Source organism: Uranotaenia lowii, chromosome 3 (assembly GCF_029784155.1).
Source record: "Uranotaenia lowii strain MFRU-FL chromosome 3, ASM2978415v1, whole genome shotgun sequence".
Classification (NCBI taxonomy): domain Eukaryota; kingdom Metazoa; phylum Arthropoda; class Insecta; order Diptera; family Culicidae; genus Uranotaenia; species Uranotaenia lowii.
The window spans coordinates 78,326,559-78,338,887 of record NC_073693.1 but is presented as its reverse complement, the minus strand read 5'-3'; the positions used below and the strand labels follow the sequence as shown (position 1 = coordinate 78,338,887).

The following is a 12,329-nucleotide window of genomic DNA, read 5'->3' as shown; positions in this document are numbered from 1 at the left end:
AAGCTGATCCCATACGAACTCCGTTTCGCTTTCAACTTGGATTATGTCATGAATAGCTTGTATGAAAGCCAATTGCCAAGCATTTTCCAGATGCACTTTCGAATTCATTGTTAAGTAATTATAATTGGACGATCACTTTTTTCTGTGGTCTGCTACTAAATTTCAAATCAGAAATCAATCGACTGTGCCAAAAAACATCCGTGTATAAATTTCGACTCGATCGCAACTATTGCCAAAAAGTTCCCCTTTCGGTGGCCTTTTATACAATCTTTGATATCTCAAATCGATTGTCATTCCCTCAAAACTTTCGTGTGTAAATTTTCAAAGCAATCCATTGTATAATAACGTCATTATTGCTAAAGCAGTAAAAAATAATTTAATACGCACGTCGACCCCTGGCAAAACATTTGACATCAGAAATGGATTGCCCGTCCCCGAAAACTACCGTGTGCAAATTTTCATCCCTATCCGTTGTATAATAACGATGATATTGCAAAAATATTGAAAGGTTAATATGGACGATCCCCTTTACCGACCCCTTACATTGAATTTAATACCTGAAATCGATTGCTCGTCCCTAAAAACTCTCGTGTATCAATTTTCATCACAATGCGATGTATAATAACGACAATATCGCATTAACAGTGAATATTTAATATGGACGACCCCTTTGGCTGACCCCTGACTTTAATTTTGATTAGTGAAATCAATTGTTTGTCCCTGATAACTCCTTTGTGCAAATTTTCATCCCAATTCGGTGCATAATAACGCCAATATTGAAAAGTTAATATGGACGACCCCTTTTGCCGGCCCCTTACACTGAATTTGATACCTCAAATCGATTGCACCTCACTCAAAACTGTAGTTTACCAATTTTCATCTGAATACGATGTAAAATAACGTCAATATCGCAAAAACGGCGAATAGCTAATAAGGACGACCCCTTTGGCTGACCCCTTACACAAAATTTGACAACTGAAATCGATTTTCCGTCTTTCAAAACACTCACGTGCAAATTTTCAACACAATCCGACGGAAAATAACGTCTATATCGAGAAAACAATGGGGCTTATTCTGCGACTCGGATGACGTCACTCACGAAATTTCACTTCTTCGTCCTGATTCCAGAAAATACTTCAGAAAAGAAATTTGTGTATCGATGAGCTCTGAAGATTAATAGCAGCTCATCTAAACGAAAATTTCGAGGCTAGAGAGGCCATTTAAGCCAGCAAAATAATATGGAATTCCCTAATTCACGTCACTCGAGTCGCAGAATAAGTCCCAATAATTTTCTTGTATGGACGACCTCCTTCAGAAGGGTTCATCCGGAAATGTGAAAACATTTTTCATCATTCCTGGTCCTAATGAGCATTCATGCCAAATTTGAGACCTCTAGCTCTTAAGACGGCTGAGTCTATAGAGGACAAACAAACAAACAAACATACATACAGAAATTGCTTTATATATATATATATATATATATATATATATATATATATATATATATATATATATATATATATATATATATATATATATATATATATATATATATATATATATATATATATATATATATATATATATATATATATATATATATATATATATATATATATATATATATATATATATATATATATATATATATATATATATATATATATATATATATATATATATATATATATATATATATATATATATATATATATATATATATATATATATATATATATATATATATATATATATATATATATATATATATATATATATATATATATATATATATATATATATATATATATATATATATATATATATATATATATATATATATATATATATATATATATATATATATATATATATATATATAAATATATATATATATATAAATAGATTTATAGAATTTAATTGATATCTCAAGGGAACAGCATTTTGTTGCTTTTGTTGCTTTGGCTTTGCTTTTGGCTTTCTGGGCTCGAATCTTTTATCAAATTATGTCTATCACTTCTATTTTTTGTGGTATGGAAATTGTAAGTTAGTTAATTAATCAGTTTTCAGTAAAATCATTGAATATAAGAAACAAATCTATTTGTTCATTATACTTTATTAAATTAATCAAAAATACTATGGTTACCTTTAAAAAATTCGGAAATGACCCCAAATCGACTCAGCCCATTAACATATGGATATCATTCGCCTTAATGAAAAATGTCATTATTAGTGAAAATACAGAAATCTGAGAAAATCAGGCTTATTAAAAAAAACAGGAAAAAATAAAGGTTTATCATGTAGTTAAGGTGCGAGAAAATTAAAAATCAGATAAATCCTGAAAAATCAGACACATTGGCAACCCTGACTATAAGCGACTCAGACAGCAAGTGTCAGAGCTCTCGCATCCGAGTGAGAGGGAAAAAATCTTTCCGGAGGATTGAGATAAAGGGAGAAAATACGTCAATGATCAAAAAATTGTGCATCCAATGATTAAAATTGTGGTAATTTGTGGCATTTTGTGCGGGAAAATGAGATGTTTGAGTTAAAATGAGAGTGCTCCGAAAAAGAAAGAAAATTTTTGAATTTTTCACCTTTTTGTCATTTTTGAGTACTTCATAATTTAAAAAAAAAACCTTTGTTTTAATTGTTGCATTTTATCACCATTTCAGAACATAAAAACGTATTTGTGGTGTTTCTCTAAATTAAATTGGTCATGTTTTAACGAAAAATAAAAGATAATGTTGTTTCTAAAAAACCGTTCGATTTTGGCACATGTGCCAAAATCGAATGTTGCAAAAATCGAATGTTGCCAAAAACGAACTGGGTCTGTAGTGGAATTTAGATCATTACTATTCCAAATGTAAGGAATTCTCTCTCTATAGCAATCCCCCGGTTCTTACCAAGAGCGCCCTAGTATTTCATACATAACATGGTTGCAACATGTTAAGATTTATCCAAAAAAGTACAGATTTTTAAACTCATTTTTGGTACAGACAGATAACAGATTTTCGCAATTTGATACAGAATCAATCAAAACTGCATTGAATGGCGAGGACAGTCAAAAAGATTTGTGTTTTAAACTGTGATGGTTGTATAATTTGAAGAATAGAGGATCTTATCCCATAATGGATTTCCAATACAGATCTATGCAAAATAATAGTGCTAATAAGAAAAAAAAATAATTTATTGACTACTGCTTTGTAAACATACAAACAAGATAACAAAACACTTTTAACGGTGTGATAGCAGTTTCCATTTCGTCAAACTGTCGGCGTTATATCCGAGTTTTTCTTCATTCCACATTTGATTGCAATCCTCATTACTCGTGCCGGTAAGAAGCTGAAAAAAAAACAAAGTAAAGGTTCTGTTTTCTAACTTATTTGTGACCATGTGTAAAATTGAAAGTTTATTATAAGTTTTTCAATAAAATTTGAAAATGTTTCAAATCTTGGAAAGTATACGCTTACGATTGAATTCGAATGAAGTAATTGTCCGGAAACGGAATGATCCGTTTTTCGTGTTGGTTCTTCTGAAGAGCAGCTACAATTGCTCTGGCTGCTTGTTCTGGAGTCACTGTTTTCAAACAAATCCTTGGAAAAAGTAAAATACATAAGAATAACAGCTTGGATTCTAATTTTAAATTGAAAATCGTTAAATTTACCCCAGCATATCGTAAACGATGTCCATCAGTTCCTTCCGTGTCGAGATGAACGTTGGGAAAACGGTTGTCGTGTGTATGTGCTTATCCAAGTTCAGGAATACCAGCTCTTCGCGAAGCGTTCTCATGAATCCTCGAACACCGTGCTTGGTCGCGCAGTACCCAATTCCGCGGAAAACGGCCAATAGTCCTGAGGATAAAAAAATGAGTGTTTTATTTTTAAGGTTGATAATTCAGTGAAAGTCAGACAACGAATACAAGCAAAATATACTTATGTACATATGTATATAGGAGAGTGAAATGTGCTAAAGTCGCAAACCCCGAGCTGAAATTTCTGACAAATTATTTACCATGAGGAGAAATCATCCATTGGCGGAAGTTTTATTTAAGAAAACATTTGAAAAGTAAGTAAAGAAAGGATTTTGAAGGTTTTTTTTTGTAAAGAGTAGCCAATTGGGTTTGCTTTTGCTTGTCCCATTTAGATTCGTCCAATTGACGAGCGGGTGCTATATTTCGGAGGTACAAACAAGATATTGCGGTTACTGTGAAAATTTCTAATCGCGCGACGGTAGCCTTCCGTGCGGTAGGCTAGCCGGAGCAGTAAACACAGTTAAAAAATTCACTCTTACTCACTAATTTCATTGAAAAGTTAAGAAGTAAATTCTTGAATCAATCTTCAAATCATTATTTTGCAAGAGAGGACAAAACATGAAGTCATCGGAATGAAATATTATTATTCTTAGTATTCATTGAGATTGAATTAATTACGAGCGTTAAAATCCCAGACAAAACAAAAAACAATCTACATTATTGAAAACACATTTTTCCATAGTCTGAGAATTAACTAATTTGGCATGACGAAGATTTTTTATGCGATAAATGCTGGTCTTTGATACTTTATATGCTGGTCGAATTCAATTATGTTGTCGTTAAAATGTAACAAATCGTATATGAGAAGTTAAAAAAAGGAGTTGTGTACGGTGAATAGTCTATTATAGGAAATAATACCAGTCGCATCGCAAAAAATAGAACTGCGCACTCATAACTGCGAAATTTGTGCGATCTGTCAAATCAGTATAAAATCTGACAGTTTTATACACGCTAACCGCTTTTCAGTTAAACTTTATACGGATAACTCCGACTGCAAAACATAGCACGAAATCCAATATTCAATGAATGATCGCTACCGTGTCTTATTTAAACAACTATAGGTTTTCATTTTTTTTTCATGAATTTGTCCGCTGGTTGACCCCATCGCAAACAGGTTTTTTTTATTATTCATTTTTCCGTGATTTTGACCGCTGATTGACCAAGCTCAAGGCAAACACAATTTTTTGTTTTATAAACAATAGATAATCCGATAATAATATTTGGTATACATGTTTGTTTGACAACTTTTTATTAAATCATCTTTCAATGTTTTCCGCTTGTTCATCCGATTTAATTTCAGTCGATAAATAATCCTTATGTAGAACAGTGCTCATTTTTTTCTTGAATACTGTAATTTTTTTTACAGTGGCACCCTACGGGAGCCCAAATCAGCTATCGCAGAAATAGAAAAAAAGAGTGGATCAGCAATATTTCCCGTCAGATCGATCAAAACGGCATTCTGTTAATTGTAATTGTTGATTTATTTACACACGAAAACCTTTTAGCACAGGCCTTTGTCGTTCAGAAGCAATTAATTTACCAGAAACCTTTAGTCCCTACAAAGTAAAGTTAAAAAAATAGATTAGACGTTCCTCAATTCGAGTTTATGCAGAACTCAAATTTACCAATGGTGAAAGGAGCACATATGGATGACCTTTTTTGTTTCGATTGTAGTCGTTTTAGCATCTTTATGGCATTCGCGACTTTGCAGTTGGCGGGCAATTATTGAAAAACTTATCCGGTACAATTGTGTTCGATGTTTTCTCTTGAGCTCCAATATGCGTATATCGGCTCAGGAGGAAACTGACTTGATAACTGAGCTATATCACAAGCCAATGATGGGATAGTGTTTCAACACATTCGCCCATGTTTTTCAATGGTTAATTCAATGCTTAGCATTGAAAATTGGTTAAAATGCTTAAAAGGCCTCGAATCTTCGGCTTTTGGATCGTGTCATTCTTTATGATTTTTCGATATAACATAAATTCAAAACAAATCGTGCAAATGAAGTAGTTTTGAAGCCAATTGATTTTTAAATCACAACTGAAACACAAACGTGAAAAAATGGAAAATGAGTTATATTTTGTTATAATTAAATGGGACCCTTTTCTCATCCCATTGAGTAAGATAGGATCTCTTACATTTTTTGCATAACTCGATAATACTTTAAGCAATTGGGGTCAAATTTGGCATAGGAAAGTATACGGAAATAAAAATTTAACACTTCTCCTTTTTCCAGTGTGGAGCTTGAAATGGGAGAGTGTACTCTTTTTTAATAAATTTGCAAATTTTGCAAAGAAGCGATTGGAGTATGAGAAACGTTTTCTTGATCATTCAACGGGGAGACGCTCATAATTTTGTTCTAAATGACTTGGAAAATGATCAAGCAAATGGAAGCAAATTTGGCTTGGGAGAGAAACTTTAAACAGACACAGAAAAACATTTATTATGGCTGAATAAATTTATTGTGGCTGGCCTAAATAAATTTTAGGACTGGTTTTGAGTACAGAAAAGGATATTTTAAAAAACCAGAATTAATCATTTTTAATAAATTTCTATCGATTTTAGAAAGTGTAACAAAGCATATCGAGTCAGCTAACGTACATATATAAAATTATGTATTTCAAGTATAATTTTAAAAACAAAACAAAATATCAAAACTTGCAAGCAGAATCCGCACCACCCAACCGGCTGGCAGTTGAGAAAATATATCACCCGATAGAGTGCGTTTATTGACTGTGACTATTCATTCACTCAACGACCGTGCTTTTTAAAAGATTTTGTTCGTCGCTTGATGAGGAACGTTATGATTTATGATTGTGCAAAGTAAAATCGACTATCCGGGATCAATTAAGGTGTGCTGGATGATTCTGGTCACGAATTATGTACGCCTTCAAAATTCTAAGATCACTGAATCAAATAATAGAATAACATCAACATCACTAAAAAGAATGGAGCTTGATGGACCAGATGACAAGCAGTATAATTGGTTTGATTTGCAATTTATTCGGGAGTTGAGATGACCAGAAACTTTGGCGGTGGTATATTTTTGAGATGGTGAGTTTTCCAGCAAAGCTTTCTTCAGCATGAGCTCTAACAAAACTGTTTTGGAAAACTACCTTGATTTTTTTAAGATTGGCCTAAGTAAACCCTGGAGATCAATGTTGAGACTTTCTTTGGTTCTAACTGTGATATAGTGCTGACATCTACGACTTGAAACTGCAGAAGTGTGGTTTGCTAAATAAAATCAAAGCTTTGAAGTCAAACCTTTTTTTCTGATTCAAAACCAACACAGAACGATTTTTTAACCAATTCAAATCATTTAAACGAATAAATTAAGCCGTTTGATAGAGTATTATAGCTCAAATGTCAAATTCCCTGGTGCTAGAGAAAAACATTTTAAAACCCCATATTAAACTTTTGGAATACTTTAAAACGCCTAAAATAAAGTGATCTATTCATGTAATTTAAAGAAGCATATATTGCACATTTACATACAAAATTAATGAAAGAATCTTGATTTTCGAATAGAAGACATAAGTGTTACTGTTCCCATTTCACACTCTTTTTTCATAGTTTTGGTCCTCAACGTCAATTGCTCCATCTAAAAAAGTAAACTTATGCATTTTTTATTCGCAAATAATGTAAGAGCTTATTTTGAATATTTTTGGGCGCTGATTTCCAAAATTGGTTGTCGAGATAACTTTTGAAAATAGGCAATAATTTATAGATTAAATTTGAGCATTTTTCGAAAAACAACTGTAAAACCTCTCAAATATTTTTAAAATAATTTTTTTTACTCAATAATCAACTTTCCTGAAGACCGCTAAAGATTCTGACTTCTGTAGTGAAGTTGGTGAAGCTTTCTCTTTGTATATTTACTTCAAATCTGCAAGAAGTGGGAGTTTTTACGAAATATGAAAGAAGATTAAATCTTAATAAAACCATTGATGTTTATAAACCCACTAGACAAATCGTTTCGCAGTATTTAACCAAGTCGTTAAATGAGTAAAATTCTACAATATCAAATACTCAATAAAATTTCTAAAAATATAGAATTTTTTCGTTGATTTTTTGAAACAAAAACATGCCGATAAGATTTAAATTCTTTTTTATAGGAATTCAACCAATAGAGGTCATTCTTTCTCGAGCAATATTCAAATTCTTGATCGAATGAAGGATAAGAAATTGTTTTAAAATCAGTTTTAAGTTTTCATGTAGGTTTATTGGTTCAGCGGTTATCAAAAATCGTTTTTTCCATAACTGACCAATTTTAATATTCTTACACGCCTTTTACCAAAACAAGAGGTAATAGACAAAATCTGACAAATATTTGAATTCAGCATGATTAAAACTTTCAAAATCAGTTGAGGGATCGAAGGCATCAAAAAAGCTGTTCAACATCTTAAGGTCAACGCAAAATCTCAAACGATGGGCCATTATCCTACTGTTACAGTCATCCAGAAGCCTTAAAAACTTCTAACAACAAAACCATCATACTAGACCTTTTTTTTAGTACGTTTAAGATTGAATTTAACTTTATCCTTTAATAAAGTATTAAATTTATTCGAAATATTTTTTTCGTAAAGCATGAGTTGAATAAATTCTCGTTAAAGTATATTAAAATTATGATAGTTATGTGCAAAATGAATAACAAAATGCACAAATCCTCGGCGGAGATCAGACGAGTAGTTTCAAATAATCTTTTGAAGATAGATAGAAGAAATGATAAAATTTTGGAATAAACCCCTTTGTTGTTTTCTTAAATATTCGATAGAATATAAGGCCGAATATAAGTTTTCCAGTAATCGGTCGTTTCGAAATCTGCGATTGTTGTGACAATTTTTTCTAAATTATGCAAAAAGAAAGATTAAACTGAATCAAAATTTGATCACCATTTTATGGATCCTACTTGAAAAGTTACACGTTGCACCGGTGATAAATACATTGAGATATCTCGGATTAAATGGAAATTTCTTATGTATGTAGAATCTATATCGCACAGAGGGTATGACTCACTTTTCCAAAATCTTCTCCTGCTTCTCTGTTTAATCAAAATGTCCTGTTTTTTTAAAGGTCTTTGCTATAAACACCCAAGTATCAGAAAACTTGCTCAGATCGACAGCCAATTGAAAACCTTGAAGTATTTTGAAGACCTTGCCAGATTGCCCGAATATTAAAAACAAAATTTGCAAATAGTCCTATTCTGGCCGGTTGCCCGGATTCCATTGAAAAAGGCTAGGATTTTACTTGTATTTATTCACTGCATTTGCCAGACAAAAAAATCAAATTGTGTTGTTTAATTTTTTAATTAATGCCTCCAAAATGAAGTTTTTTGAGCAAGTTTAAAAAAATAATAATGAAAGTTATGCGAAAGCCTAACTCATGATTTGCAATCTGATGAGTTTTGATGAAATTTTTTTTTATAAAGTTAGTTTTTTCTTGATTTTTGTTGAGTCTTTCCCGGCATTGACCAAATTTGGCCGGATATTTTCTTGATTTCAGTCGAAAATTTTTGAATCAAATGACCGGATTTAGCCAAGTTTTTAGATGAAATAGCCCAGATTTGTCCGGCCCAGATACGTGCTGAAAAATTCTGGCATCGTTTCTTTGTATAACTTACCTATATTAAAAAGTTTGCTCTCTATAAATGTTCACCCACAAGGGTGTATTGTTGCAATCCGGCATCGCATAAAAATACTGAATAATGAATTTTGAACACCGGGATTTGAGTGGTCGATTAATGAAAGCAGTTACCGTGACCGATGTAATAAAATAAAGAGACATGAAATCAATCATACCTAGAACTGAACAAACTGCAACAATGTGTCCTCGCTTTCGCCTCACCATCGATGGTTTGAACTCCCGGACGGTCTGAAATGAAATCATCAACCCGATGCACGCTTCAGAGAATTCACTTCTAAGCTCTCACCCAAAAGTGTGAAGTCAAATTCACGTCGATAATCCTCTGGACCTCCTCATCGGTACCCTCGGAGCTAGAAGCAAGTGCCAGCAGCCCGGCATTATTGACCAGTATGTCAACTTCACCCATGGACTTTTCGATTTCCGTTCTCAACTGCCGAATCGAATCTTTTTTCGAAACATCTACATGAAAAGCAGCACACTGAACTCCGGTTTTGCAAAGTTCTTCGGCCGTATTCCGGGCACTGATCAAATCAATATCGGCCACCGCAACACGACAACCTTCCTTGGCCAACCGGAAACTTATCGCCCGTCCCAACCCATTTCCGCCTCCGGTCACCAGAGCAATCTGACCACGGATCGACTTCTTCGGGGTCCACAAAATTGCACTGAGAATATCACCTAATAATGCCGGAATGTTCCACACCAAATGCAAAGTAACTTTAATAATAAACTTTATTCTACTGAAGCTGGAAGGATCGGTCGGATCAGCCGCATTATATTTCCCATCCTCGTGCTTCAGGTACGCTTCCATGATAATCGGACTGATGGTTAATCGCAATCGAACCGCCCGTTGTTGGTACTTGTTTGCCGTTTGAATGTTTCCGAACTACTGGACCGTTTTAGTTGTGAGGATGCCTCTCTTCTACCTGTTTTTTTCTTTCAGAACTATTATGAGCCTTTGAACGATCATTTAGCTTGGAACTCTGATCGATAGTTTGACGGCAAAAACAAACTGTAATCGTCAAGGTTTATTACCTGTAACCATACAAGTGGATACGCTAACGATTCTCGCGTGATAATAGTGACAGCACACATGCTTTGTAACGCTTTCCCTACCTCACTACGAATTGATCACTAGTTTTCACTTTCCAGCAAATTTGAAAAGTTCTACGTGGGTAGAAAATGGGCGTAAATTTCAATTATCCACTATAGAATAATGCAGGTGACTTCAATTGCAGATGATACAGACAACGAACATTGCAAGTCACTAGTGCTGATAGATTGGGATTTAGATATGATGATACATTTTGAATTCTAAATGAATATAGATTTGGTCTTATATCAACGAGATAGAACATTAACAAAGAATAAAACAGAAGAAGAAATTTCGTGGTGTACATCGAGTAGAACGAGCTGTGCAAATAAACTAGAAAATAATATGCTATGTACCTAAGCGAAGCGAAAAAAGTACTCCGTCCCAATGAATATGGCTAGCATACCTCAATTAAACACCTTAACAAATTACTCTATACCCGGTATTATACTAAAATCTTCTTTTGATGCTAAGAAAATGTCCAAATGTTGTCTTAATGTACAAAGCATTTGTGCAAACAATACGACAAGTTTGATGAATTTAAATACTTCCTAAAAGTTTCGAATGTATATGTTGCAGGCTTTTGTGGACCTGACAAGAAAGTATCTAGTTTACTAAATATATGTACATAGATATTCAACAATCCGCAGTCATCGAGAAAGGAAGTAGAATGCACAAACAGACAGACAGACAGACAGACAGACAGACAGACAGACAGACAGACAGACAGACAGACAGACAGACAGACAGACAGACAGACAGACAGACAGACAGACAGACAGACAGACAGACAGACAGACAGACAGACAGACAGACAGACAGACAGACAGACAGACAGACAGACAGACAGACAGACAGACAGACAGACAGACAGACAGACAGACAGACAGACAGACAGACAGACAGACAGACAGACAGACAGACAGACAGACAGACAGACAGACAGACAGACAGACAGACAGACAGACAGACAGACAGACAGACAGACAGACAGACAGACAGACAGACAGACAGACAGACAGACAGACAGACAGACAGACAGACAGACAGACAGACAGACAGACAGACAGACAGACAGACAGACAGACAGACAGACAGACAGACAGACAGACAGACAGACAGACAGACAGACAGACAGACAGACAGACAGACAGACAGACAGACAGACAGACAGACAGACAGACAGACAGACAGACAGACAGACAGACAGACAGACAGACAGACAGACAGACAGACAGACAGACAGACAGACAGACAGACAGACAGACAGACAGACAGACAGACAGACAGACAGACAGACAGACAGACAGACAGACAGACAGACAGACAGACAGACAGACAGACAGACAGACAGACAGACAGACAGACAGACAGACAGACAGACAGACAGACAGACAGACAGACAGACAGACAGACAGACAGACAGACAGACAGACAGACAGACAGACAGACAGACAGACAGACAGACAGACAGACAGACAGACAGACAGACAGACAGACAGACAGACAGACAGACAGACAGACAGACAGACAGACAGACAGACAGACAGACAGACAGACAGACAGACAGACAGACAGACAGACAGACAGACAGACAGACAGACAGACAGACAGACAGACAGACAGACAGACAGACAGACAGACAGACAGACAGACAGACAGACAGACAGACAGACAGACAGACAGACAGACAGACAGACAGACAGACAGACAGACAGACAGACAGACAGACAGACAGACAGACAGACAGACAGACAGACAGACAGACAGACAGACAGA

At 34.7% G+C, this 12,329-nt stretch overlaps 1 protein-coding gene across 1 annotated transcript; it reads right to left on the bottom strand.

Annotated features, from left to right (window-relative positions):
- Positions 1–3,169: 3,169 nt before the first annotated feature.
- On the bottom strand, positions 3,170–10,376 carry LOC129757698 (17-beta-hydroxysteroid dehydrogenase 13-like). Its single transcript, XM_055754985.1, has 5 exons — positions 9,744–10,376; positions 9,613–9,685; positions 3,665–3,851; positions 3,471–3,593; positions 3,170–3,342 (listed from the first exon to the last, which is right to left on the bottom strand). Exons 1-5 carry the CDS (start codon positions 10,266–10,268, stop codon positions 3,264–3,266), a joined length of 987 nt encoding a protein of 328 aa, XP_055610960.1. The 5' UTR covers positions 10,269–10,376; the 3' UTR covers positions 3,170–3,263.
- Positions 10,377–12,329: the final 1,953 nt, after the last annotated feature.